General features: G+C 59.5%; 1 protein-coding gene across 1 annotated transcript; it reads left to right on the top strand.

Moving 5' to 3' along the window:
• Nucleotides 1-622: 622 nt before the first annotated feature.
• Nucleotides 623-26,719, top strand: Dyrk3 (Dual-specificity tyrosine phosphorylation-regulated kinase 3). The gene is made up of 2 exons (XM_037213860.1): nucleotides 623-1,969; nucleotides 24,657-26,719. The coding sequence occupies exons 1-2, from the start codon at nucleotides 968-970 to the stop codon at nucleotides 25,416-25,418; spliced, it is 1,764 nt and encodes a 587-aa protein (XP_037069755.1). The 5' UTR covers nucleotides 623-967; the 3' UTR covers nucleotides 25,419-26,719.
• The last annotated feature ends 68 nt before the right edge of the window (nucleotides 26,720-26,787 follow it).

Below are 26,787 nucleotides of genomic sequence, written 5' to 3' on the forward strand. Positions count from 1 at the left end.
TACCTGGACGGAAACGTTACTAACTGGGGCGAGATGCTGGTTGTGTAGTGCTGTCTCACCTCAACAACGTCCATTCTGATCCGCCTTGAGGTCCGATTTACGTCGGATATATAATTAATATCTGGCCGACAGCAATGCATTATGCGATCAGTGGATTGCTTAGTCAAATCTACGTGTGAGTGACCAGTGTGGAGCACCTCTTTGACGTCGCCCCATCGGGCGCGCGTCGCGCAGCTTGACGCCTCTGAACCTTCCAAAACCGCACACAGACAACAAAGGGGATTGAACAGCTGTTCGTGAGCCCATTGAGGGGTTGTGTTCAAATCGTTGACTGCTGTGCAACTTACCTTCTCAGTTTTCGTACATCACCTCCGGGCAGCGCTGGGGGATACATGCATTGATTACCAGAAGTCCGATAAAGTACGGTCGGTTCTTTGTCCCAGTCGATCAAACGGCGCTGCTCTCATTTCGGGGCGCTATTCCCGTCTTCGTACCGGGCTTTGCCGCGTTTTGGAATCAGCACCTCTAACAGCTGATCCACTGAGCCCACTTTGTGATTGGTCAGCGCCCAATGACGTCATGGGGCATTGACGCGTCGCCATTTTCCAAGCCAAGACGGAGACCGACGGTGGGCGAGCGGGACGTGGATTGTGGAGTGGAGGCGGTGAGCGGGCGGCGCCGAAGTTCGGGATAAGTGCATGAATTGAAGTACGTTTTATCACCATTTTTATCCACAATGGTATGAAACAGTTTTTATAACCACCTTCTGAGGTGGGTATGGCGGACAGAAAGCACAAAGCTCCATTTTGCGGCTTTTGTCGAGAAACCTTTGTGTGGTGCTGCACCAGTGTACAGTGGCGGTCCGCAGGATCATCGCCGTGATTCAGCGTGGGAGGCTCTGAGAAGAGAAACATGCGAATAGATAGGTGTGAGCCGAGCCGCCAGTGAAAGTGCCCGGAACTCGACCATGCCCCTGTACCGCACAAGATCTTTATTAGGAAATATGAATGGTACAACATCTAACACCCCTGGTGCTACAGATGGATACATTCAGAACATTGGAGATAATAGCAGTGTAGTTCATCTGCCTCCCTTGAAAAACCAGAATGGTACGAATCAGAATGGAGAGGCAATGCAAGTACAGCAGCTCAACATGTTCTACCAAGACACAACACAAACAAATGGTGATGCTCAGACTGTGCAAAATGGCCAGAACAATGACCAGAGTCAGACATTGCCACTTATGCGGCCTGGGACAACAACTGATGGGAACAGCCAGAGCTCCAGTAGCCCTATGAAGAATGGATCTGCAGCAAAGCCAAAGAATGTAGTTGCTACTCCAGAACAAATTCTCAGGGTGTACAAAAGCAAATTGACACCCTATGAGCAGCAGGAGATCTACTCATACCCAGAGATCTACTACATTGGGGCAAATGCCAAGAAAAAACCAGGGATCATAGGAAGTAGTAACAACTGTGGTTATGATGATGACCAGGGTTCTTACATTCACATCATCCATGATCATGTATCCTACCGATATGAGGTGCTGAAAGTGATAGGAAAAGGGAGCTTTGGGCAAGTTGTAAAGGCCTATGACCACAAGCATCATATTCATGTTGCTTTGAAGATGGTGAGGAATGAGAAAAGGTTCCACAAGCAGGCACAGGAGGAGATCAAAATCCTAGAACATCTCAGAAAGCAGGACAAGTACAATACCTTCAATATCATCCATATGTATGATCACTTCACGTTTCGGAACCATATATGCATCACATTTGAGCTTCTTTCAATCAACCTGTATGAACTCATCAAGAAGAACAAGTTCCAGGGGTTTAGTCTGCAGCTGGTGCGGAAGTTTGCACATTCACTTCTTCAATGTCTGGATGTGCTGTATAGGAACAAAATCATTCATTGTGATCTGAAGCCCGAGAATGTGCTCCTGAAGCAGCAGGGAAGGAGTGGAATCAAGGTAAGTCACCTGGAACAAGAATGTTACTGCCCTAGACCGAAATATGACTATCCAGCAATTTTGAAAAGAGTGTTGAGGGGTCTATTACATTTTCAGCCATTTGCAAGCCAGCAGAGAAGTCACCTTTAATTGAATGGTTAAGCAGTGTTTTTCAGTAGGTATTGTTCATTCCCAGGTGGGAGGTACAATTTTTAAGACTTACATATAAGCTTGCCACCTCACAGTGAGCAAGCATGCTGATATCTGATGACTGTTAGAGAAGGATAATGGGCATATCAACTTTGAAAACAAAGGTTAGGCTTAGAATGGTACTCAGGAAGAAACAAAACAAAATGAGACTCCCTTCATCCATCCCACATACACATACTGACAGTGGTAGAAGACAAAAATAACAAGTTTGTTTAGGGATGCTTAAGCTACTTGGTTAAGTGGTTCTGAGCTGCACAGTGGCTGCAAATATGCAGTTCATTCTCAGTATGCTCCCACACAAATTAACTAAGTTGCCAGTGCATTTTAAAACTGCATCATTCAAAAGTGACCAGGCTTGATCTGTTAGTTTAAAAAAAAAATCCTGAAGCATTTTATGTTCTGACTGCTAGCTAGCATCTGGGAGGAGTTCACATTTAGCTACAGGTCCATCTCTACATGTATCTAAGACATCATCAGTATGTTTTTCAGGTTGGGTTTTTTTAATTTACAATTTGCATGCAACATTTGGAAATGGTACATGCTTTTGAAAGGTGTATATTTGCAGGACTGACAATGTTTGTTGTAATGTTTTGACACAGGAAGTGGGGGGGGGGGGAGGTATTGGAGACGTCATCCTCTTAAATTCTTTGAAAAAACATAATCTTCTATTCTTTGCTTTACCAGAGTGCTTTCAGCATCCCCACCTTTTTTGTCAAAATGGGGCTGATGCAGCCCATTATGGGTTTTCCACACATTTAACCACCTGCCCCTGTCCATCATCATCATCAGAACTGAACAGCAGTCCTCAACAAGGTATCTTCAACACAAACTGGTAGGATGCACACTGCTTGGTGCCTGGTGTGTGTGTGTGTGTGTGTGTGTGTCGTGCAGTGGTCCCCTGCGCCAGCAGCGGGGGCGGCGCACGTGCCAGATTCGGCCAGACCGCGATCGGTCGACCTCCAGCGGCCAGGCCACATCTCGGGCGCGGGGAGGGGCAGGGCGGCAGGCGAACAGGCCGCGTGATCGATATCAAACCCCTCCTGGGACGGCAACCCTCCCCAGGCCAGTGCGCTGCTGTCGGCTCGGGGAAATCATATTAGGAAAGCTATCTGAGGAGCAGGATTCGTGTGATAGGCAGAGCCGGCTTGTCTGGGCTGTTCGCCCGGTCGCAGCCGTGCTCCCCGTGTTGTAAGTCGGATTCGATGACTCCAGGTCGGGGGCTGGTTCGTTTTCCTCAGCAGCGTCCTATGATTATGAACGTGCTTGCAGGTTTGAGATGCCCCGTAACGAAACCTCTCTGGGATAGGATTTAGTCCACGCTGACCAAACACCCGGGCACCTGGTCCTTTGTGCTGCACGTGACTGAATACTGGAGCTTGGTGTGGTGCAGAGCTGTTTAAAGATAGAAGCGGGCTGTCTGGTGTCCAGCGCAAGGTTAGGGCAGCCTGCAGCGTCCGACTGAACAGCGAGTGTTGCCAAGAAATAGACTGGAGAATTACTCATCCATTGCAATCGTGCGTTGGCGCCTAATGATTCATGACCGGGATTCATTTCTTTGGAGAAATCCAGTTTCTGCAGGGCACTTCTTTTCTCAGTATTGTGCGTGTACTGTGTGTGCCGAGTTTAATCATTCTATTCAGGAAGGGGTATTTCGTTCAGTGCTCCGGTGGCTTCCGTTGTGGTTCATTCCTTTCGTTTTCACGTTGCAGAAGCATGCCGACAACTCTGCCGAGATTCGAAATAAGCTATCATCCCTGGAGTTCGCGGGATGTGCAGTCCCCCCGTACTAAGCTGCTATTCTGTCTTGTGCTTCCCACCTAGGCTGCCACCCCACACACAGAGACTCGGAACTTAGCACACGCTGACGCACATTTCCACTGCGTTGGATTAGCTGAGAGTTGTTATAAATGCATTCTGGTAGTCAACTGCGGTATGGTTAGTTGATCACACATAACGGTTGATTTACTTTGTTTAGTTTTGGCTAGTTGTCAACCAGCTTCTGCGTTGTTTTGTTCTTGCCACCAACAGTTTCTGTCAGGCGACTTCAACCAGTAGAAACCGACTGATAGAAGCTGTTTTAGCCGGATTCTTTCAGTCAGTATTGCACATGCACACATGCGCGTTCAATTTAGAGCTATTGCCAGCATAACTGGTAGTTCTTGAACGTCACGAAAAGTATAGTTGGTGTTTCAAGATTCCCGTCTTATTCGTAGCTCATTCAGCCTCCTCGGTTATACCCTCTATTACTGATTGCCGCGAATACGGCTTCAGCTATTGGCTGCAGAATTGGAGTAGTATTGATCGCAAATAATGGAACGCGCATGGTTGGAGCTTGAGAGTAGAAGCCTCAAAATTAGATATTTCAAAACAGTTTTCATCCCCAGTTTGCTGTTTCCGCGGCTTACGCAACATGATTTGGTGGCATAGTTATGCCTGTTATTCGTATCGGTTGATGGTTTTGAATAAGCATCACACAATCCAGCATTGCGGTTGAAGCCAGTTTTATTATGGCAGTTGTTTGCCGACTATTGTGGGGATCGTTGGGTTTCCAACATTTAGTTAAAGGATCTGGCGTTGGCTGCGGTGGTGCCAGTTTTGCACTGATCATGCGTAGATCCGGAGAAGATCACCGCGATCTATGAATGCAGCCCCTACGTGGCGCGGGGGCACCTCAACTCTACCTTCTTCGCCCTCGCTCTTTTCGACCAGTCCTGCAGCTTTGAATGCGAGCAGGTCAGACCAATCGACTCGAAATATTCGTGTAGGCATTGCTCATGCACCAATCATCGACCAGTCCGGTTGTTGTGACCCGCCTTCTCTGACGTTGTGCGCGGCATCAGCGGCGCCCCCAGCCTGTGCGTGCCGGCCTGACGGGACTCCGGGCGTGTCCGTCAGCGCTGGCGACGGCTGCTAACACAGCGTCGCTCGCCGCGCCGGCGCCGGATGTACGGTCGGCAGTAATTTGACGGGCGGGCCCGATCTGCCGGCATCCCGGCCGGCGGGCGTGCGCACGCCTCGGCCGAGCTTGCCGTCAGCCGCCGCCCGGCGCACCGGGCACGGCGCGGCGCCAGCTGACTCGTGGAGCGACGCCGCGACGCGAACCCAATGCCCCTGACGACGCATCGATTGTCGTGCGGCGGCGACGCTTCGCCGCGGCGCAAAGTCGACCTCGGGCGGCGTCGGCCGATCAGGTACTCGCGTCTCATCGACAGAGGCATTAGGCGATCTCGGCCAGCATTGCGGCGGTCGGATGAGACGCACGCGGCCCGGCCGCGACCGCCAGTCGGCCGTGTTGACGGCGCCGTTGCCGGGCAACCCTCTCAATGCCGGACGGCCGCAGGCGGCCGTGCGCTCGATACGCCCGGGCTGGCCGGCGGCCTCGGGTCCAGCGCCGGCCGCCGTCCCCCCGCCAGCCATCGCTGCCCTGCCGGCGCGGCACGGCGCGGCTCAGTGCACCTGCACAGGCCGCCTGCCAGCCCCCCTCGGCCCCCCCCCCCTTCCCCCACCTCACGGCTCTCAGCAACGGCCAGCCCGTGACGTCCGTGCGGCGCCGGCCGGCCGCCGCCGCCGCCGCCGCAGCCGCAGCCGCCAGTATGCAGGCTTGCACACTGATGCGCGGATAAGTCACGTGGACAATGCGCCGGCGGGCGCGTGCGGCGCGGCGTTTGGCTCGGCGCCGCGCGCGCGGCCCGGTTTCCGGCCGCTGCCGGCCAAACTGTTGCGGCCGATTGTTGACCTGCCGGCATCGGCGGCGCGGCGTCGGCTGCCAGCGCGTCCGACGCCTGCCAAGAACTGGTCGCGGCATCGCCAGCCCAAGTCGGCCGGCTGACCGCGCCGCAGCGCCAGCGCCGGCCGATGACGCCTCCCGCGGAAACGGCGCCCGGTTTTTGTCGCCGCTACGGAACGGGTTCTGCGTGCGCCGCTCGAAGGTCGCGGCGCGCTCCAACCTGGGCGTGCGGGCTGTATTGTGAACTGCGCGGCGTGGGGCTCACTGCACGGCGTCGGTGCACGGCATTTGTGGCTCACAGCCTTACTGTTCTGTTCGTGAGTCAGGATTAGCTGTCCAGTGCATTTGTGGCGGACAAGCCTTGCTGTTCTGTTCGTGACTCAGGATTAACTGCCATCGGTGCTGAAACCGTGGCAAAAGATCTTTGCTCGTTGAGAACGTGAAGGAGAAGAATGAGCTTTATTAAGATGATGTGATAGCTGACTTGTTGTGGACTCTTGTTTTTGATAAGTAAACTCAGGCCCAGGATTCCGCGGCAATTGAAGGCCACCAGCCATTCACGCAGGCCAAGACTCACCCTTTGACGGGCGACAAAGCCACGCCTATCCTTCATCGCGATTAGGGGAGGGATCTGTGACCACTAGATCATGTTGCTCACTTATCACTGTACGTCTGACTGTGTCCGCCAGCTGTTCTGCCTGTCGATGTGATAGATTGCCACGCCAATAACTAGCGTGAATGCAAGCCAGGATAAGCAATCTTATCTTAGCCGCCCGTTGTCCGTTAATGCTGCAACAATATACCCTCGGCTTTCCCATTTCAAATTGGGTTGCAACACTGGAGCGCACCGTGTCCTGAACGGGGTGGACTGTGTACGTCTGAGAGCGGACCGACGGCGCGTGGCATCCCCGCTGGGAGCGTCACGCCCGTGGCGGCGGAGCAGCTGCTGATTTGTGCTGGGATCCTGACCTCCCTACCTCCCGGCCGGCCGTCCGGGCCCTCCCTCGCCGCCGACTCCGTCCGGAGCGGCGCACTCGGCTCCGGCCTCCCTCCTGGCCTCCCTCCCTTCCGGCCGGCCGTCCGGGCCCTCCCTCGCCGCCGACTCCGTCCGGAGCGGCGCACTCGGCTCCGGCCTCCACATTAATTATGCACGGCTCGCATCGGTTGGCGGTGGGGCGCGGCACCGGCAGCTGGCCAAGCACCCGGCGCCAGCCTGGGGTTTTCGACTGAGAGCTCTGCTGACTCATTTTCTCGCCAACTTTGATTTGTTCCTGTTTCTTCAATCGCCCAGACCGTGGCAGACCGGAAAGCATGAACTGTCCTTTGAATGCGTCGGATGTTATGCCATGCGATGCATTCGAAAGACTTCCTCAGGGCAACCGACCTTCCTGCACTCAAATGTTTGTTTTTCTTATCTTCCGAAACATTGCCAAGTACACATGCGACGAAACTGCTCTAGTAGAACACGACAAATTTGTGCCTAACTTCAAAACTTACAGCCAGTCATGGGCATTGTCTGTTGACCGGCTCACCCAGAGGGTATTGACGCAACGAATTCACTGGAGAAGAAGATGGGCGTAGTGTTCTGTGTTTTAAGGGGGGCGTAGTATAGTATGTAGTAAGTCTCGTCTGGTGCATCTGGGTTCCGGATTTCGGGATGTGGCCGTGCCCGTGGAGGATGGGTTTTAGTATATTGAATAAGCTGCATGTGCACCTGGCTATCTGACGACGCGAACATCCCGCCCGTATCGTCACGACATCAATTCAGAGTCACGGTAGACCTGCGTGGATCCGAACCATCGCGCGCCTGGTGTAATGCGTCTCGACACGCGCTGTTCATACATCGTATCCAGTTATTCCGGTCGGCCCAACTCCACGCAAGTGACAAGCTCCCGGCATCTGGACCGGTCCACCACGAGACCGCGACCGGTATCTTAGGGGCCTGACCGACCACAACGAAAGAAAACGGGCATCGGCGTCCGCCTCGCTCGTGTCACCGTTAGCCGCCACGTGCGATCGGCTGTCGGCAGTCTGCAGCGGCACGTTGCGCTTTGTGGCCGTATCTGCAGTGTCAGCGGGCGAGCGGGCGGGAGGAGGCGTGACGGGCGCGGCGCCGATCGGGCGGCCCCCGCCGAACGACGGCCGGCCGAGACGCGCCTCCTGCCGGCGTCATCTGCGGCCGGCAGGGGTTGGCGGCAGGCGCGGCGCCGGACCCGTTAGCGGCTGCACGGCCGGCAGATGGGCGACCAGCGCCCAGCTGCTGGCGCACGCCAGCGGACCAGCTCTGCGTGCGACGCCGCTGCTCGCGGCCGGCGTGCGCGGTCTATTACTGGCGTCTGACGTGCGCTGGCAGCGCGGCGGCGGCTGACGTCAGAGCGGCGCCCGATCGAGCGGCGCCACGGGCGGCCAGCGGCCGGGCCGCCTGCCCCACACGGCGGGCACGCGGCGCCGCGGGCCCGCCGCTGGTCCGCCACGACTGCACCACAGCCGCCTGTTGCAACCAGACAAAACACACCGCGCGTCCCGTCGCCGTGAGCCGGCTTCTTTCTTCCGCGCAGCGAGCCTTGTGAAATCTGTGGGTGTTGTGGCGCCCCGCTCTCGACAGCGGCGGCGGCGGTGTCGCGGTGCCGCGCGCTGCTGGCGCCCGGCACCGCCCGCCAAGCATTAGTGCTAACCCACATCCAGGCGGGCGGTGGGCACCGGCTTGTGAGCGGTGCGCCTGCCGGGCTCCCACGGCCGGCCGGCGGCAGCGGCGCGTCCCGCCGCCAGGCCGGCCAGCCGTGACCGGGCGGCTCCTCCCCTCGGCTGAACACGAGCGGGCGTGCCAGCTCGGCGCGGCGGCGACCGCGTGTCAGTGCCGGTTGCCCTTTGTTTGGCGTGCGGGGCGGGTTGCGGCAGCGTCGCAGCCTCTCCAGATCTCTGTCGGACGCAAGCGGCACGCCAGGGCGGTATCTCACGCAGCCGCCCTGCCGGATCACAGGGCCTTGGCCCACTTGGTGTTTTCGGGCTGTATTTGTGCCGCCGATTGGTGCCGCTTCCGGTTAGGGCGGGAGCCGGTTGCAAACATTTCTCAGGCCGTCGCCGTACAACGGACGCCACCGACTGGCGTCGCGCGGCTGCCTGCCGCGGCAGCCGCGTCTCTGAGCGCTGGCCCCCGCGCGTGTCATCTGGAGCGGCCCGCGCGTCTCCGGCGCCGTATCGACTTTGGGCGGCGGACCGCTCTGTGGGCGCGGTGCGTGAGCCGGCGCGCGCCGCCGCCGCCGCCGCCGGGTCGACGACTGGCCTGGATTCGGTTCGATCGCAGCGCCGCTCCACAGCTGGGGCGGGACACCGTCCGGGCGCCGCCGCCGCCGCCGCCGCCGCTGTTGATCGATGTCGGCCGCCGACGCTGCGTGCCAACCGGCCGGCCTGTGCGTGAGGCGCTGAGGACCAGCCTGAGCCGCGCCACCCGGCGACGGCCGGCTCCTCGGGGCAGGGGTCGGAGGAGGCAAAGGGTTGTGGGCTGCTCGGCCATCCAATAGAGGTCACCACAGCGCCCCGAAGGCCGGGGTCGAGCTGGGCCGCGGTGGCCGCCCATCCCGCCTGCCACCTGCAGCGGCTTGTTTGCCGCTGGTGCGAAGGACATCCCTGTTTTGCCGAGAATCGACTCGCGGCGTCTACGTAAATCTCAGCTGGTATCCGTGACCTTCGCCAAGACAGCAGCCATCGAGGTTGCGATGGCAACGGACGGCAAACGTCCAGCGACTCTGCGATCAATCGCGCCTAGTGGGAACAGATCCCAGCAAAAGGCTGACCGGCGGGCATTCGCTGGTGTTTCACTTGCACACTTGTGCGTGAGGGCATACGTAACCCGCGGTGTTGAGGTGATCGTGTGCGTTGCGTGCGACCCTGACCCGCCTTCCAAGCGGCACAGATTACGCGGCAATTTCGTCTGGCCGACGGGGCAAAATAAAGCACCTAATAGCTGTAAGTGTTGCGTGCTTCCCAAAGCCACGGCTGACGCAACGCCTGGATTGGTAAAAGTATGGCCGATCATGATCATCAAGCCCGTGTTTGCATAGGTTTGGATGAAGGGAACCGGCTCCTTATTTTCAAGGCCGTTAGTTAAAACGCTTGCCGTGTATCCGAATTGGCTGGTGCTATTCGACTCATCTTGCTTGCTCGCCACTCGTGTGCCGAACCGGTGTTTAAGGCGCGGACTCTGTCGGTGTGTAGTGTCTGCTCTGGGCTGTTGACCCGCGGCGTCGTCGCGGATAAGTGCGGGTCGCGCCCTCTGGAGTGGCCGCGATCTGCCGCGGGACAGCGGCGGTGGCGCAGCACCTGAGCGTGCGCGCCCTCAGGGGCAGCCGCGATCTGCCGCCGGACAGCGGCGGTGGCGCAGCACCTGAGCGTGCGCGCCCTCTGGAGTGGCCGCGATCTGCCGCGGGACAGCGGCGGTGGCGCAGCACCTGAGCGTGCGCGCCCTCAGGGGCAGCCGCGATCTGCCGCCGGACAGCGGCGGTGGCGCAGCACTTGAGCGTGCGCGCCCTCAGGGGCAGCCGCGATCTGCCGCCGGACAGCGGCTGTGGCGCAGCACCTGAGCATGCCGCGGGACAGCGGCAGTGCTACAGCGCCCTCAGGAGTAGCCGCGATCTGCCGCCGGACAGCGGCGGTGGCGCAGCACCTGAGCGTGCCGCGGGACAGCGGCAGTGCTACAGCGCCCTCAGGGGCAGCCGCGATATGCCGCCGGACAGCGGCGGTGGCGCAGCACCTGAGCGTGCGGGCGCGTCCAACACTGGTCACCGTGTGTGTGTGTGTGTGTGATGGCAGGCGGGTAGGGGAGCGCCGCTGTCTCTCAGAGAGCGGTAGCCGGAAGTCGTCAGCCAACGGAATCCGCGGGTCGGCCGTGATGCAAGCGACAGCTAGGAGCACCGCCCCAATCTACCCCTGACGCCGATAAAGTGGCCCATCTGCCCGCCGCTGATATGGATTTACAGAGTGATCTTTGGTGTTGAATTAGCTATTTTTTTGCTTTGCTTGAGGTGAATTGCACCAGGCGATACAATTTGTTCACAATTGTAAGGTCGAATATGACCGATCGTTCAGCCGTTCGCCCGTGGCCTTCAGCTACGCTGTACGTTACTTCGTCGAGCACTGGTTGAAGAAATGTTCGAAGTACACGTGACAGGTAGCTGAGTTCTTAAGTGCAGTCCATGCGCTAAATGGTACTTCTATGTCACTTCTATCGCGTTGTATTAATTCGTATCGATCTAATCTTAAGACTTAACGGACGCTGGGCTCAAATCGCTTTGGCCGTTCCTCACGATCATTAACCATAAGCTGTTCTCCATTTTTATGAATTTTGTATCGAGTCAGCGTGGCCTGCGCACCAGATGCATCGACGCCCTTCATTCATTTGGTGATAAAATTGACTGACGAAACACGGATTTTTGAATATTAGCACTTCGTCGTACCATTTTCATGGGAAAAGCTGGTTCGATTGGTGTGTTGGCATCAGGTGAAATTACGGCAAAGCTGGGTGCAAAGGTCCAGTTGCTTGCTGCCCTAAAACGCTGAAATGTCTGGATGAAATTAGATGTCTTGTCGGCACCTTAAGAGACTCGCAAAGGCGTTGTTATAAATTGATGCTGCGGTCATGTTGTATATCAACGACATGATGTCCCGTTAAAAGTTGCAAAGCGTGCCATGTCAGCATGCTGTTAGTGTGTACAATCAAATCGCAATTGCTTTGTTATGATAATGACTGTTCAAACAGGCATGATTCACGTACGGTGGAAAAGGAAGCGACACGCATCCTGGTATGTCAGTATGATTTATTTTTAAAGGCAGGATCTACTGTCTCCTATTTTTCAATCCTGTAAAGATGTAGCCAACCCCTGTGCGTGCGAAGTACGTCGGGTTGCTGTAAAAATAGGTTGTGACTCGCGTCTAATGACGAGAAGCTGTCTGGCTCTGTCCGGCGCTGTCACTTATGGCGTCACCATCCCCGTCAAGTTCGTGCTCTGCGCTCGACATATCGGGTTCATCGAGTGCCGCGTCGTGACGGACGCCTCCTGTGTGAGCCTCTGGGACCGTGAGCGCCGGTTATTGACTGCGATCTGGTGCTGTGGCGCTGCCGGCCACTGTCCGTGCGGTCCGCTGAGAGCCGCTCGCTCCCAGCTCCCGCCGCTCTGACCGTCGGTGACCGTGAGCGCCGGTTATTGACTGCGATCTGGTGCTATGGCGCTACCGGCCACTGTCCGTGCGGTCCGCTGAGAGCCGCTCGCTCCCAGCTCCCGCCGCTCTGACCCGTCTGCAGCCTCTGATACGTCCGTCCGCTTCCGACACGAGTGCGGTTCAGTCCGGTTGGTGGCTTTGCGCCGGCGGCCGCTGCCGTCCGGGCCGGCCCCTGCCCGGCTGCGGCCCGTTCCCCGGCGCTGTCCCCGTCACGTGCCGCGGCGCCGGTCCGGCCAGTGGACGGACGTCAGCGCCACTGCTTGCTCGGGCCGGCTGGTTCGGCGCCGGCCGGTCTGATGAACCGCAGCCGCCCGCGTCAGCCGGAGAGCGGACCGTTAACGGGACGCCGGCCAGCCGCTCTTCCGGACGTCACATACGGCCGATGGGTCCCGTCCCCACACGGACGGAGGGACGGTCCCGTCCCCACACGGACGGCGGGACGGTCCCGTCCCCACACGGCCGGCGGGTACCGTCCCCACACGGACGGCGGGACGGTCCCGTCCCCATGCAACCTGCGGGTCCCGTCAAGAGACAATTTTCTCCAAAACGTCAGTCCGGAACCCAGCTCGCCCCGCCATGCTGGTGATCCAGACCGGAAAAGCCCGCCACGCTACAATGCTGATCCACCATCAGCCTGCGAGGACTGATTTATTGCAATGTTTAAGTTATCACTTAGCGTTATCACTGATCATTGGAGCCGGTCAGTTATCACTATGACTATGCACTGAAGTGTGCATAATGACATAAATGACATGTGTCTTCTAAGAAATGACATTCTTTGGTCAACATCAGTGACGTTGCTCAGAGAGCAGCGATCAGAGTGCCTGCGCAATGAAATGTATAATGCCCCAAAGAAGATCTTAAACACTTTGACACCAGCTTTCAACTACAGATGGGAAGGAAGATGGTGGAAATTAAATTAGCCTTTCACCAGAGTGCTCCAAAGATGTCGCCCTTCTACCTCATCTCAATGGCCCACAGGCCATTTCTTCTAAAACTGCATGCATTAATCGGTAGCTTTGCACTAAAAGAATAAACAATGCTGGGTGTCGTAAGTCATAAGAAGTAATAGGTCATCGCAATATCTATAAAACAACCGTCATTTGACCGTGTCACTATCGCCACAATGGCGCATTTCTCATTGAAGAGCCGGAGCTAGCCTCCTACATGGTGTTTGCTCTGCTTGAGCGGATGCATCATGCAGTTACACCACATAAAAACCGCATAATAGCTTTGAAATGATCGACATTTATCCCTTGCCAATATCCATGTTCCCTTAATTATTCATATACATTCATTAAGAGGGAGTGTATGTAATGTATATATAATACATTCCCTTAAGAGGGAGTTTTCCACATTTGTATGATATCTTGAACTGAATGTCCGGCTTGAAGATCATTTGGTGCTGTTTACAGCCCTGCCTTTTCTTAAGACTTAACCCTTTAGTTTCTTAGCTACAAACCGCGAAGATGCGCAGGCCATTTCGAAGATTTACGAAGATGCAGACCATTTCAAGGTCACCGAGGCATCTGTAAGACCATGACGTCATTCAAATCCTGCCATTCCATTGGCCGTGCGGGAGGCTGAGATTACGACAAATACGATTGTCCAGTCGGTCATATCTGGCGTTCATGAGCACGATTTCCAGATATAATGGCCGTCAATTGGCTATCAACCAATGCTGTGCAACTGACACAATCAAAGGATGGCGTATTGAGGAGCTTATTTAGTAAACAGAGAAATGGTAATGTGTAGATCAGTCTTTCACTTCAAAGTACACCTATAGATATAAGTGGGCTTGTTTCGTCATGTCTGATGATTGCTTCATTATCTTCAGATGTGGAAAATTCCCTTCTATGAACGTCGATGGTGAACTGAACTCGGTGTTACTAATTGGGCTACTGGAACATTGGATCACGCGCCTTAACTGTCCCTGCTGTGCATTGCGCGCTCGGGTTACGGCGCCCCTGTGCGTCCATTAATCCCCTGATGAGAGTATTTTGGGATTATTTTGAGAGGCATGCGGGAGTCTGATTAGTGACGTCAATAAGTCATTCTTGGCCATATGAGACGTAATTAAAGTGTTAATTTGTCATGTGCGGCACCCAGCGTGTGTTGAGTTACTTGAAATCCCAGCGATTTGTAGGTCTGTGGTTGCCGTCGAAATACAGGTTTCCAGTTGTATGTCGAATTCTTTTCCGGCGCAGTGGCTCCACAGCCTGCTACCGATTTCTGATTCCCGGTCTTAGGGTCAACACACTGACGGGAATGTGCTCGCTACAGCATCTGGCTCATACTTGGGGTTGGAATAAAGCCATAAATTCAAGCAAGGGTTGTTGCCTCCCAGAGAAAGGCAAGCGACACTTGCCTTTTGTGTTGGGCCTGGGAACTACCCTTCGCCGCGGCCCTTAGACCGCACATGCCGACCACTGGCTATTTGGGAAACCCCCACTGCTACATCGCTGTTGCTGAGAAGGCCTCCCAATGAATGCGGTGGGGTGATGGCTGCGTTGGCACAAAGTTAGCCAGCTCGTGAAGTGTGACGCAATGTCGGAGTGGTATGGCCCGGCACATCTGCATTTCAAACTGGACACCTTGTAGCGACCGTGTGAGCATTGCCCGGCTAGATCGGTCGACCTTCATCCACTTGCTCTTCAGTCGACACCACGTGCGTGAGGAGGCAGTTGTTGTAGGACTAATCACCGTCGTGTTCATCGTGGACCCGAGTATGTGCAGTCGCAGATGCCCATCACGAAAGGACGTGTCAAGATCATACGCTTGTGTTGAGTCCGGAGACGGCACTGATGGGCCGTCAGCATTCTCTGCAGCAGAGCTGACGTGAGGAAGCTTGTCATTCCCCCTGCCGTCACACTCAGCGATCCACCTGCTGCGTTTATCCGGGCCGGCCGCTCACTCTCGTAGAGCTCCGGCACTATCAGAGTCTGCTCGTCTTATGGCCTTTTGTGTTGTGGTTGGTAGGCAACGGTAATAACTCAGCTGAACAATGGTATGCTGATCGTTCTTTGGGGGGGATTGGGGCGTAAAACGATGACGCCGTCGTATGCCAATGAACGCCAAACATCGGCGTCGTCTTTAAATTCTTCGGATGGGATGACGCCGCCCAAGAGCTCTCCACGGCGGATCTTTCCTCTCGACCTAGAGCGGCGACTTGCTGTCGGGCCGCACGGCGGCCGCGGCCGCCGGCGGTGTGCCGGTCCAGCACGGCCCGGCCACGCACGGAGACGCGGCCGCCGGCGGTGCGTCTGTCCAGCACGACCCGGCGCGCGGAGACGTGGCTGCCGGCGCGGACGACCGCTAAAGTTAGCGCCGGGAAAGTCGGCCAGGCTGGGCCGCGGTCGTCGGCAGCTGGGCGCAGCCCACACCGGCTGCGCCGCTCGGCTATGCGGACACCCCGCCCTTCTGGGCTCGCGGCAACCCCGCCCGCGGGTCGTTCCCGTGTGGCCTGGGCGTGGCCCCGTCACCTCTGACCGGCCGGCGGCGCCGCGGCCGTGTCAGCGCCCGGCCGGACGCGACCCTGGGCGCCGTCAATCGGCCAACAGCCGGCGCACCCGGCTCAGTTACTCTGCAAACAGACAGCCGCCGGCGCCACGCGCCCCGCTCCCAGGCTCCGGCTGCAGACGAACTGCGTACTGCGCAGCGCCCTCCCCCTTCCCCCTCTCCCCGTGGCCGTCACACCTCACGCGGGCGACGTACCGCGCCGCTGAGCCGCACGCACGCTGTTGATCTCCGTGCAGCTGGCGCACGGGGTCGTTGGCGCCGCGGACGGCGTCTGTTTCCGGCACGGGCCCGCTTTCGAGCGTTCCGCGGCCGAGACCGAGGCCCACATCGGCGACCGGCGTGAAGTGGCGCCGGGCCGCGTTGGGCCGGGCCGGGCCGGGTCGGGTCGGGTCGGGTCGGGTCGGGTCGGGTCGGGTCGGGTCGGGTCGGGTCGGGCGACGGCAACAGGTCAGCGGCGGAGCGCGGCCCGGCCCGGCCGGCCTCGCAGCGGCCAGTGCGCCATCATCGATCGGGGCCCGCAGTCGGCCGCCGCTAATGGACGCTGGGATTCGTCGCCGGCCGCGTCCCCGGGTCGGCGGCCGCGCGTGGGCCGGGGCTACGGCCGCCGTCTGGTGCCGTAAGGTCAGCCGAGCTCGCCGCCGCTAAATGACACCGTCCGGCGTGGTCGCCGCGCCGAAAGGCGTCTGTCCGAGCCGGCTTTGTTACGGTTCCCTTGGCAGGCCCGCTGCAGGAAAGCCAACGACCGGGACAATTCGCGAGTCTGTCAGTGGCGCTCGAGCTGCAGTGGGAGTCGTGAGGGGCGGCCGCCTGGCTCCCTGCGCCGCCCTCCCCGAGCGTAGCTCTCGCCCTCGGCAGTGCGCCCGTCGCTTGGCCGGCGTTTCTCGGCGACGCCAGGCGCCATTGATCGGCGTCGGCGTCTGTCGCGACCGCAGAGCGACGACGCCGGGTTAGCCGATCACAGATGGTCTGTGCGGCTAACTCCCGGCCGGTCAGAACGGGCCGAAATATGTGGTCGCTGCGGAGCAGACCATGAGTGGACCCTGGTGGTCATGTTTGGTTGTGGGTCGTCAAGATTGACTGCAGCGTGTCGGCGTTGTCAGAGCTGGCGGCAATGTTTGCTGGTGGTGAGTAGTCACTGGCGAGCGGCCACGGTCCGTCACAGTTGGCCTCAGGTGGCACCCGGTAGGCCGGCGGTCACGTGTCCGTGCCACACGCCTGACACGGATGGGTGTCAGGTGACACCAGCCGGACCCTGGGCCCAGCCAGGAATGAGCGGTAGTGTTCTCGCGGGGCGGTCCGAGTCGACCCGGACACTCCCGCTGACCGGTATACTGTGTTTTTTCCCCGTTGTGAGGTTCCATCAGGGTCCCGTTCTCCATCGTCAAGTGCTGACCCCAAGCTACAGCTTGTGATGTCGGAAGCACGTCAAAATAGTCCCTTGCTTTGGAAAACAGTGGCTCGTTTGTGAGGCGTTACCTGCGTCGTCGCAAGATATAAGCCCCAGGTAAGTAAGTTGCCTATGAGGGAGCGGGCTCTGATGTTGGCTACCCGTTATTTGTAGGGCAAGGGGTTAAAAGGACGAACAAGCTCCCAAATGGTACTTTTTTCTGGAACAAGCACAATACGTTCAATCCTTACAGCGACAGTGGGACTCGAGCAAGGGTCGAATAACTGAAATACCACCCTCCAAAGCCGTAACGGCGTGGTTAATGAAAGGCATCCCTTCTATGGTCTGGTTTCCAATAAGGACAACATTTCCCCCAAAAATAACACGGAGAGAGGGCTTGATTACAACATAGCCATTGAATCGTGGGGGGGGGGGGGAGTCTCCCAACATACATTACGTCGGGGCGATCTTCGGTTGGCCCAGGTCTTTGAAAGGGACTAGACAGACCATAAAAATATTAATTAATTTGCCATGAAACAAGCAAAAACTCTGGACTTAAGCCCTAAACTCCTCGTCCCCAACAACTTAGGAACACCATAAAATATTTCCTTTTTGACATTGTCTTCCGTCGTAACTCTGTGGATAGAAGTGCTGCTATCTTGGCAGTATCGCTCGGAGGTACTCCTCGCCCTCCCCATCCACTGCGCAGTGTTTAGGCCAGAACCTCGCAGAATTATTACGGCGTAGAGAGGAAACTCCCGGTAAAAATAAAGAGCATATAATGAGGAGACTGTGCAGCAGGCTTTAACATATCTGACTAAAGCATAAACATAACATAAACATAAAACATCTTTTAAGCGCACGACTTCATCGCTGGAAAGCCTAGGGGGCTCCATTTCTGAGCTGTTCGTATGTTTTTTACTTGCACCAGAGAACGATGATTCATGACTCTAAGCTGGCGCGTGGTATCCTACAAACTGGAAAATGCAGCATTCCTGAGTCACCGGGCAGGAGATCACAGGTGCATTCTTTCATATAGACTCCAAATATGTTTCGCCTTCCATCCCGCATGCTGCATCATATTTCGCGAACCTGGACGTGTTTCTTGGACGAGTGCCAAGTTTTGTGGCAACTGACTGACCTTCGGGAAGTCAGGACATTGTGGTCAGTGCTAGAGATGACTCATGCTAGCCCGGATTGACTGCTGAACAGGTCCCGCTCTGACCGAATCGAGGTTGCCAGACACGGGCCGCGTCACACCAGGGCAACTTAATGAGGCGGACCTGATTAAGTCCCTGTGTACTCGGCTGGGGTCAGACGGGCACGTGCCTCGTGTACTGTAGGCTGGCGCCGCACCTCGGGCGGCCTCCGGGCCTTTGTCTTTAGCTGATAGTGATTTCCGAACGATGCAAAAAACGTCGGGATGCAAACAGGGATGTATGCGTTCATTTTTCCCAAGCAACGCCATAGACCCAGTGCTACGTTTCTGGAACGTTGGCGCAGGCCCGCCCCCAATTAGCACCCAAGCTCCGCCTCTTGCGGTAGAACTGTGCCCTGTTTGTGACGGCGCCGTGCAGGTTCGTCCTGCTTTAGATGGGTTCGTTCGGCGGTGGCACTGCGTGCGCCTTTCGGTGATGCGATGACGTTTGTCCGGTGGCGGGGCGGCGCCTGTCCGGACCGTGGTGACGCCGTTGGTGCCATCTCTGCCGAGGGCCCCGGTCAGCGGGACCGGGCATCGCTGGCCGTCGGATCGCCAGGCGAGGCACCGCCCCTCATAATCCGGGCGGCACACGGCCCGGCTGCGCCCGGTTAGGGACGTCCATTCGGCAGGCCTAGTGGTCTATGTGCGGCTGGCTATATGGGACGCGGCGTGAAGATCACTTTTGATACCGCCGCTGCAAGTTATGATATAATCTGTTTTTGCGAACATTCTCGTTGGTGTGAAAGATGAGCGGGCTGCTGGAGGTTCTTCGTAGTTTGAGCATTGTTTGATATATACCTCGCTGGAAGAAGCCATGGGTCAAACACGAAGAGCTGCGTGGCGTTGCCCAGCGCTCATGTCATAATCCATCCGCCTGCGGTGCATTGTAGATCACATTCCGCCTCGCATTGCGTTGCATCATCCATGCGGGCGATAAGCGGCGGTTTTGGCCCGCCGCGGAGTGTGACCCATTCGTCGTCGGTTGCTCTTCCTCGTTCGTGCGGTCGAAGCCCCGGCCTGCAGCTGTGCGTTGCCGTGCTGCGCGGTGCGAAGGGCAACAGACGCGGCCGTCAGCTGCCGCTGCCGAGAGCGGTCGGCCGGACCCGGCGGCCCGGCCAGACCGGGCAGCCGGTCCGGCCGGCCGGCCGCGCCCGTGCCGACCGCGATTGGATCGCAGCACCGGCAGGAGTGTAGCCATAACATGATCAGCCGGCCGCAATGAAGCCAGTCAGAACGCGGCCGGCGGAGACCCTGGCGAGCGCTGCACTGCCGGTGCGCTGCGTCATTGGCGTAGCGAGGTGTCGCGCGGCCGCGGCGCGCTTGAGTGTAGCCGTCGCTGGCTGGTCGCCCGCTTGAGTTAAACCGTTGCTGGCTGGTCGCCCGCTTGAGTGTAACCGTCGCTGGCTGGTCGCCTGCTTGAGTGTTACCGTCGCTGGCTGGTCGCCCGCTGTGTTGTGGGCTGCGGCAGCAGCGCAGCAGGTGGTCTCGGCACCTGTCAGCGACGAGACGGGGCGGTTGGCGCCAGGTATTTACGCGCGGCTCGGGTTGGTCCCGGCAGGGCGTGCCGGCACCGCGCCTCGCGCCGGCCAGTCCTCTCGCTTTTTACGCCTCGGCCACACGCCGGCCTGTCGTGGCGACCCAGTTTGAGTCGTCGGAAACGGCTGGAAGACGGGCGAGCGGCCAGCGACCGGCCCAGCCGGCGCGTCCGGTCTGACCTGTCTCCGCGCGTCGCCGCTGAGGTCGACGCCCGCTCGGGCGCCGCCGTCGGCCGCCAGGCGTCGCGTCGGCTTCGACGGCCGGACCCAGACGCGCCTGTTCGCCGGCGTAGGTGGCGTATCTTCTGACATCGCCGCCATCAGCGGTGCCGACAGTTCACCAAGGTGAAATCGGCCAAAATACCCCAGGCCGCCTTTTTCGGATCGCGTGAGCCGATCGGTTTCCGGTGTTGTCGCAGCGACGGGAGTCCTGAGCGGCGGCGGTGTCGCGTTCCCTGGGTGTGGACGATCGGCCGACCCAACCTTTCTGAACCTGACTGGGTCCCGGCTCGTCTCGGCTCGCTTTGGCTCGGCTCGGCTCGGCTCGGCTCGGCTCGGCTCGGCTCGGCTCGGCTCGGCTCGGCTCGGCTCGGCTCGGCTCGGCTCGGCTCGGCTCGGCTCGGCTCGGCTCGGCTCGGCTCGGCTCGGCTCGGCTCGGCTCGGCTCGGCTCGGCTCGGCTCGGCTCGGCTCGGCTCGGCCCGGCCCGGCCCGGCCCGGCCCGGCCCGGCTCGGCTCGGCTCGGCTAGGCTCGGCTAGGCTCGGCCCGGCTCGGCTCGGCTCGGTCACGTCCGCCGGTCCGCTGACGTCTGCGCCGCCTTTGTTTATCTGTGGACGGAAGAGGCCTGACGTGGCCGCAGCGGAATTCGGGCGCACGCCGGCCGCCAGCGGTGCTTTCGGCCGACGCCAGCCGGCGAGGGGACCGCCCGCTTCCGGGCCGGTGGTGGTGGCGGCGCCTGTTAATCAGCGACTTACGAGCCGGTGGCGGCACGCCATGTAAGAATACGACCATGAGTCCTACGCGGATCAGAGACGGGCTCCCTGGGTCGCGTGACGTCAGAGACGGGCGTGATTCCTCGCTGACGTCACGGGCTGGGGCGTCAGGGCCGTGATGGGTCGGGCTCGAAGTAACATATTCCCGACGTAGCATGACACAGGCATAGCCTGCAAACGGCTTCCCTGTGGTGAGCCGCATGAGCGAGATTTCAAATGGCCAGCCGAAATGGAATGTTTATATCAGTGTGGGTTGCACAGTGTTAGACGATGAATCGACCCCTATTTCTCTTATGCGGCTCTGGTAGAGCCGACTCAACGGCCAGCTTGGCGTTACCAGAACAACGCGACCACCATTCAGTGATCGGCGCAGTGGTCGCGTTTTGCTGTCACTTGAGGTCTGCCGTTGGTGGGGTCCCTTCGACCAGCGTTGGTTTAGCCATCGTGACCCGTGCCCTCCCGGCGGCGAGGAGACCGATGGGGTCACGTGGACCCAGCGCCTGGTGAGCTGGCACGGTGTCCACGAAACGTGCCGAATGGCGGGTTTTGCGCGTGTCTCTTTGCATTCCATTGTAAAGGCAGCCTTCCCGTCACCCGCATTGGTGTCGATTACTCGGCATATTTCGTATCGCGAACGAGGGCATTTGTGGCCGAACCCGTCCAGCTTTCCTGCTCTACAAGCGGCTGTGAGGGAGGCCGGTGACAAGTCGGTCACGGGTCTGGGGCAGCCAGCCTCGACGGCCTGTGCGGCGCGCCGCGTGCGCGCTGACCCATTTTCCGGGCCTTGGTTGCTGCGCCGGGAGTGGAACCTCCACTGCCGAACGTGGGAAAGCGGATCATGATGGTGGCGGCCGCAGTGCTGCCCTAAAGCCTGGCGGCGACAGAAGCGTGGAAGTGCGGCTGGCCGCGGCGCGAGCTCGTGGCACACATTCGGCGGCCGGCTGGCCCGGTTTAGTGTGGCCGGTCTGGCGTCGCCAGGTGGCGGCATATTCTGGCCCAGTCTGGCTCGGCTCGGCCGGACCTTCTGGCCCGGTCTGGCTCGGCTCGGCCGGACCTTCTGGCCCGGTCTGGCTCGGCTCGGCCGGACCTTCTGGCCCGGTCTGGCTTGGCTCGGCCTGGACCAATGGCCCGGTCTTGCTCGGCTCGGCCGGACCTTCTGGCCCGGTCTGGCTGGGCTCGGCCCGGACCAATGGTCCGGTTTGGTTCGGCTCGGCCCGGACCAATGGCCCGGTCTGGCTCGGCTCGGCCCGGACCGATGGCCCGGTCTGGCTCGGCTCGGTCCGAACCAACGGCCCGGTCTGGCTCGGCTCGGCCCGGACCTTCTGGCCCGGTCTGGCTCGGCTCAGCCCGGACCGATGGCCCGGTCTGGCTTGGCTCGGCCCGAACCGATGGCCCGGTCTGGCTCGGCTCGGCCCGAACCGATGGGGCGGTCGCTGCGACGACGCCGGGGCGGCGCCGGACAGGGTTGGAGCCTGCCCCAGGAGACCCCGAGCGACGCCCCAGCCGGCCCGGGCTGCCCACCCGGTGCTGGGTCTGCCCTCCTGCCGTTTTGACTTCAGTCGGAGTGGCTGGGGCAGTGTTGACCCCATGCCTTCAGAAGGAGGCAAACTTGTCATTCCGGAGGGAAGGGAGATGCGCAGCTGACTGGAAACTACAAGGCTATAAAGTGTCTTCGGCCGATAAAGGGTAACTGGCTGCTAACTGAGCACAGGGCTGTATGGGGGGGGGGGGGGGGGAAAGACACTCCGCGGCAAACCGAATGTCTCCTCATAGGCAGACGCAGCGGGAAGTGTCCTATTGACATATGCAAGCACAGTGATGGGCGAGTGACACACATCCCACCATGTCTATGTGCTCAACACTCTGCTATGACTTTTTCTGCCGTCCATTATATCGCCTCGTCAAGGAACATCTGCAGTCTCGCCTTGTTCTCAAGAGCGGCTTAGCTTTCGGCTCCAGGCCCCGCAGTCGGGGAGAGAGTCAGCCGAGACCTGCCCGCGATCGACGCTAGCGGCCTTATTGTCCTCCTGTCCGCCCTACCGTCGTTGTCTGTGCTGGCTGACTCGCTGCTGCTTGGGCTCAGCGGTTCACCGTGGTTAGTGACGCCGCGGCAGTGCGACAGCCGAAGCGCGGCTGCCCGCTCGGCACTCGAGTGTGGCGCCTCGGGTGGCGCGTGACGCTCCGTCGGCACGCGCGCCGGGCCACCACACGCATCTGTCGGCCAGAGGGGGCGCGCCGCCGCCACCGCCGCCGCTTTCACTTTCAGGCAGCGGGCGCGTGCGGCTGGGAGGGCTGGCTGGGGTCTGGCGACCGCCGCCAGCCGCGGTTCAGGGCCACCCGGCGGGTGACGAGTTCGCGACCCCCGGCCGTGACGCCGCTGACCGCCGCACAGAGGCGGCGGCGGCGGCAGCCGTGCGCCGTTTCCGCCGCTGCCGGCGGCCGGCGGGTGAACGGCCGACGGTGCGGCGGCCGCTGCGGCCGGCCGGGCCCGGCGCGCTGCTAACGGGACCGCTCGCGCGACGCGCCGCCGCCCAGCCGACCGGGCCGGCAGCGGCCGGGCCGGCCGCCGCGTGCCCTGCCGAGCTATCGGCGTTCGTGGCGGGCGGGGGCTGGCGGCCACGACCTTGGCGAGGGGCGTATAAGGGCCGGCCGGCCGGCCGGCTGCAGCAGCAGCTGGCCGGCGGTGGCGGCGGCGGCGACGGCGGCGTCGCCGGGTGCTCAGCAGCGGCCGTCGGATCGGCACCGACCGATCGATCGGGCGGCGGGCCAGCCGCGCCGCCAGCTGAGCTGCGAGCGGCGCACAGCCGCCGCCGTCGACACGAGCCACCGCTGCCGGCCCGGCGGACTCCCAGCGGCACACACGAACCTTTGCTGCTGCTGCGGCTGCGGCTGACCGGGAGGGGCCTGGCATTCACAACAAGCAGTTGGTGCTCCCCTGTATAGTTGTTTGTAACATGGGGCAGCCTCTTTCGTCAAGTTGTCACACAAAGTTCGATAATGGGTACCATGGGAGATGACAAGGACATCTCGCCTGGAAATCTCGCCGAGTTGCCGTGCAACCCGTCTTGCTAGCCACGCTCGGCTCGTTACACGAGTGGCTCGCCCTCACGCACTGCACGCGCGTCCCTGCGGCCTTAACACCCACGCCCGTGTCGCTCCAACAGCAGTATTGGCACCGGACACCTCACGCTTGTCGTTGCCGTTATCTCTAGGTTTCATTTATTTGGGATTCCGTTACGTTGAATCCTGCTTTTCATCATGCGTATGATTCGAGATGAATATTCAGGCAGTAGTTAGGGATGATAAACAGGATACCAGTTCTTCAGGTAGGATCAAAGGAACTGATCGGATAACTTGAACAGTGGTGCGTAAATAGCAAGGCGGCCCGGGAATGTTGAAGTGACCATGTCAGCTGTTTATCACAATTTTGAACGAGTGGAATCTGCGAATTGCGCCCCTTGGACAATACGTTAGCTCGTATTCTAAACATTCCTGCTCCCTCCGAGCCTTGAATTTATTCCTGGACATGACAAGCAGAGGATGGAGGCGGCCAAGCTCCAAAGCTCACAGCTACTCTAGGTGCCCGGAGTATTTTGTGACTTTCTGTCGGAGAAGTTTGTGTGCTGGAAATCTCGCCGGCCGTGTGGCCCCTCCTGACGCTCGTGTGCCGGCCATACGAGCGGCTCGTCTTCGAGCACTGAGCGGGTCCCGTTCGCCGGCCGTATGGCCTCTCCTGACGCTCGTGTGCCGACCATACGAGCGGCTCGCCTTCGAGCACTGAGCGGGTCCCGTTCGCCGGCCGTATGGCCTCTCCTGACGCTCGTGTGCCGGCCATATGAGCGGCTCGCCTTCGAGCACTGAGCGGGTCCTGTTCGCCGGCCGTATCGGGCGGCCCATGTGTGACCGTCCGCCTCCGTTGCAGGTGATCGACTTCGGGTCGAGCTGCTACGAGCACCAGCGGGTGTACACGTACATCCAGTCGCGCTTCTACCGGGCGCCGGAGGTGATCCTGGGCGCCAAGTACGGTATGCCGATTGACATCTGGTCTCTGGGTTGCATCCTGGCCGAGCTGCTGACCGGCTACCCGCTGCTGCCGGGCGAAGACGAATCCGACCAGCTGGCCTGCATCATCGAGCTGCTCGGCATGCCGCCGCAGAAGCTGCTCGACTCGTCGAAGCGCACCAAGAACTTCTTCAGCAGCAAGGGCTACCCGCGCTACTCGCGCGTGACCACGCTGCCCGACGGCGAGGTGGTACTGGGCGGCGGCCGCTCGCGGCGTGGCAAGACGCGCGGTCCGCCCGGCTCCAACAGCTTCGCTAAGGCGCTCAAGAACTGCAACGACTCGCTGTTCATTGACTTTCTGCGCCGGTGTCTCGAGTGGGACCCGAGCACGCGGATCACGCCGGGCAATGCGCTGCGCCACCCGTGGCTGCGGCGCCGGCTGCCGCGGCCGCCGGCTGATGACTCGGTGGCATCGAGCCCCGTCTCGGGCGGCGGTGGACTGCGCGCCTCCGGCTCCGGCCGCCTCAACACGGGCAGCAGCAGCAAACTGAACACGATCGGCAGCGCCGGCTCAGGCGCCGGCAAGATGCGCGTCTCGGTGGCCGACGATGGCGCCAGCACGATGCAGACGCGCCTGCACACCAAGCTGCCCAGTGTGCCGGTGGAGCGGATGATTCCGTGACGGGCTCGGACCGCGGCCTCGGGCGTTTGATCTCTGGCGGGACGGCGCCGTGCCGGCGTCCCGCCGTGGCTTGTCTCGATGTTACCAGGACAGGTGGCGCCGCCTGCCGGGCCGCGCCAGTGAGTCTGGCGGCGGTCGGCCCGCCGGCCAGCCGGCGCCGCGCCGCGCCTCGGGCCTGGGCCTGGGCTCAGGCCTGGTGCCGCCGGCGGCCAGGCGCCGCCCGATGTGACCGTGTCTGCGCACTGTAAATCCTCGGGCATTGGAGACCAGCTGCTCTTGCGTCTCACGGCTTTGGGATACCACCATCACGTGATATTTGCATCAGCTTCAGTCACAGTATTAGTGATTTGAACGAGTCCGGCTCAATTTCCGTTCAAAACTGCATAGGCAAAAGCAGGCCCGGAACAGTGCGCCTGACGGCTTAGTTTGTTGAGTTGCCTGCATGGCAAGTCTTTCTACCTGCGCAGCTGCAACGCCAGCCTCTGATGCACGATGGAAAGGGGTGAAATCCGCCGGCTCGGGGCCCCTGCCGCTGCGCGGGACCGCGGCCGACCGGCCGCCGAACTCAGCTGATACTTAACGCCGCGCGGATTCGATTCCCTGCGAGTCCGCCGGGCGGGCGACGACACTGGAGTGAACGTGTGTCTGTTGATGCCGATTCTTGTCGGGAACATTGCGACGCAGAGGTGCGCACTGCCCAAATTGTTCCACGCCATCCCTCTCTTGTTCTGTTGTCCCGTGCGTGTCTGGACCGCCGGCTTCTTGCAACGCTACGAAGGCGGGGTCCTTTTATCCGTTAACGGTATTGTCAACTGGTTTCGTCTTTACACAGTCCCCTTGCGTTGTCCTTTTGGACAAATTTTACCCGGCAAACCTCGAATCGTGACGATTTATACTTTGATACCATAGGTAGGTTCTAGCACTGTGACGCTAGTGCATTGCTGATATTATGGTGTGTCTCGCCGTTGGTTGGCATTTTTACTGAAAATCAAACAAAAATGTTGCTCTGTGGATGAGCCGGTGAGACTAAATTTGCAAGTGGTAAAAGACAAGAAATTGGAATGTGGTAAATGCACGCTGTTGTGCTCACTCATGTTGCTCCCATCCCTGCCCTGTTGTACAGAATCCTCGTCAGATGGTAGCACCTGCCGCGCGCTCTAGTGGCAAATCTGGGCAACTTGTGCCTGCCGTTCTTTGTGATAGATGCCGTTGCCTGCGGTACGGTTTTCTACGGTGGAGTTGTCTGAATCTGAACGTATGAGCGCGCTGATATATGAAAATATACGAGTCAGAGTGTATTAGTGACATACAGAGTAAAAACACCTAATTGTGGCGCTAATGCACAGTGCGAGGTTTGTAAGAAGCTGTT

This window comes from Pollicipes pollicipes, unplaced genomic scaffold (genome assembly GCF_011947565.3).
Source record: "Pollicipes pollicipes isolate AB1234 unplaced genomic scaffold, Ppol_2.1 Scaffold_3447;HRSCAF=4054_pilon_pilon_pilon, whole genome shotgun sequence".
Taxonomy (NCBI): Eukaryota; Metazoa; Arthropoda; class Thecostraca; order Pollicipedomorpha; family Pollicipedidae; genus Pollicipes; species Pollicipes pollicipes.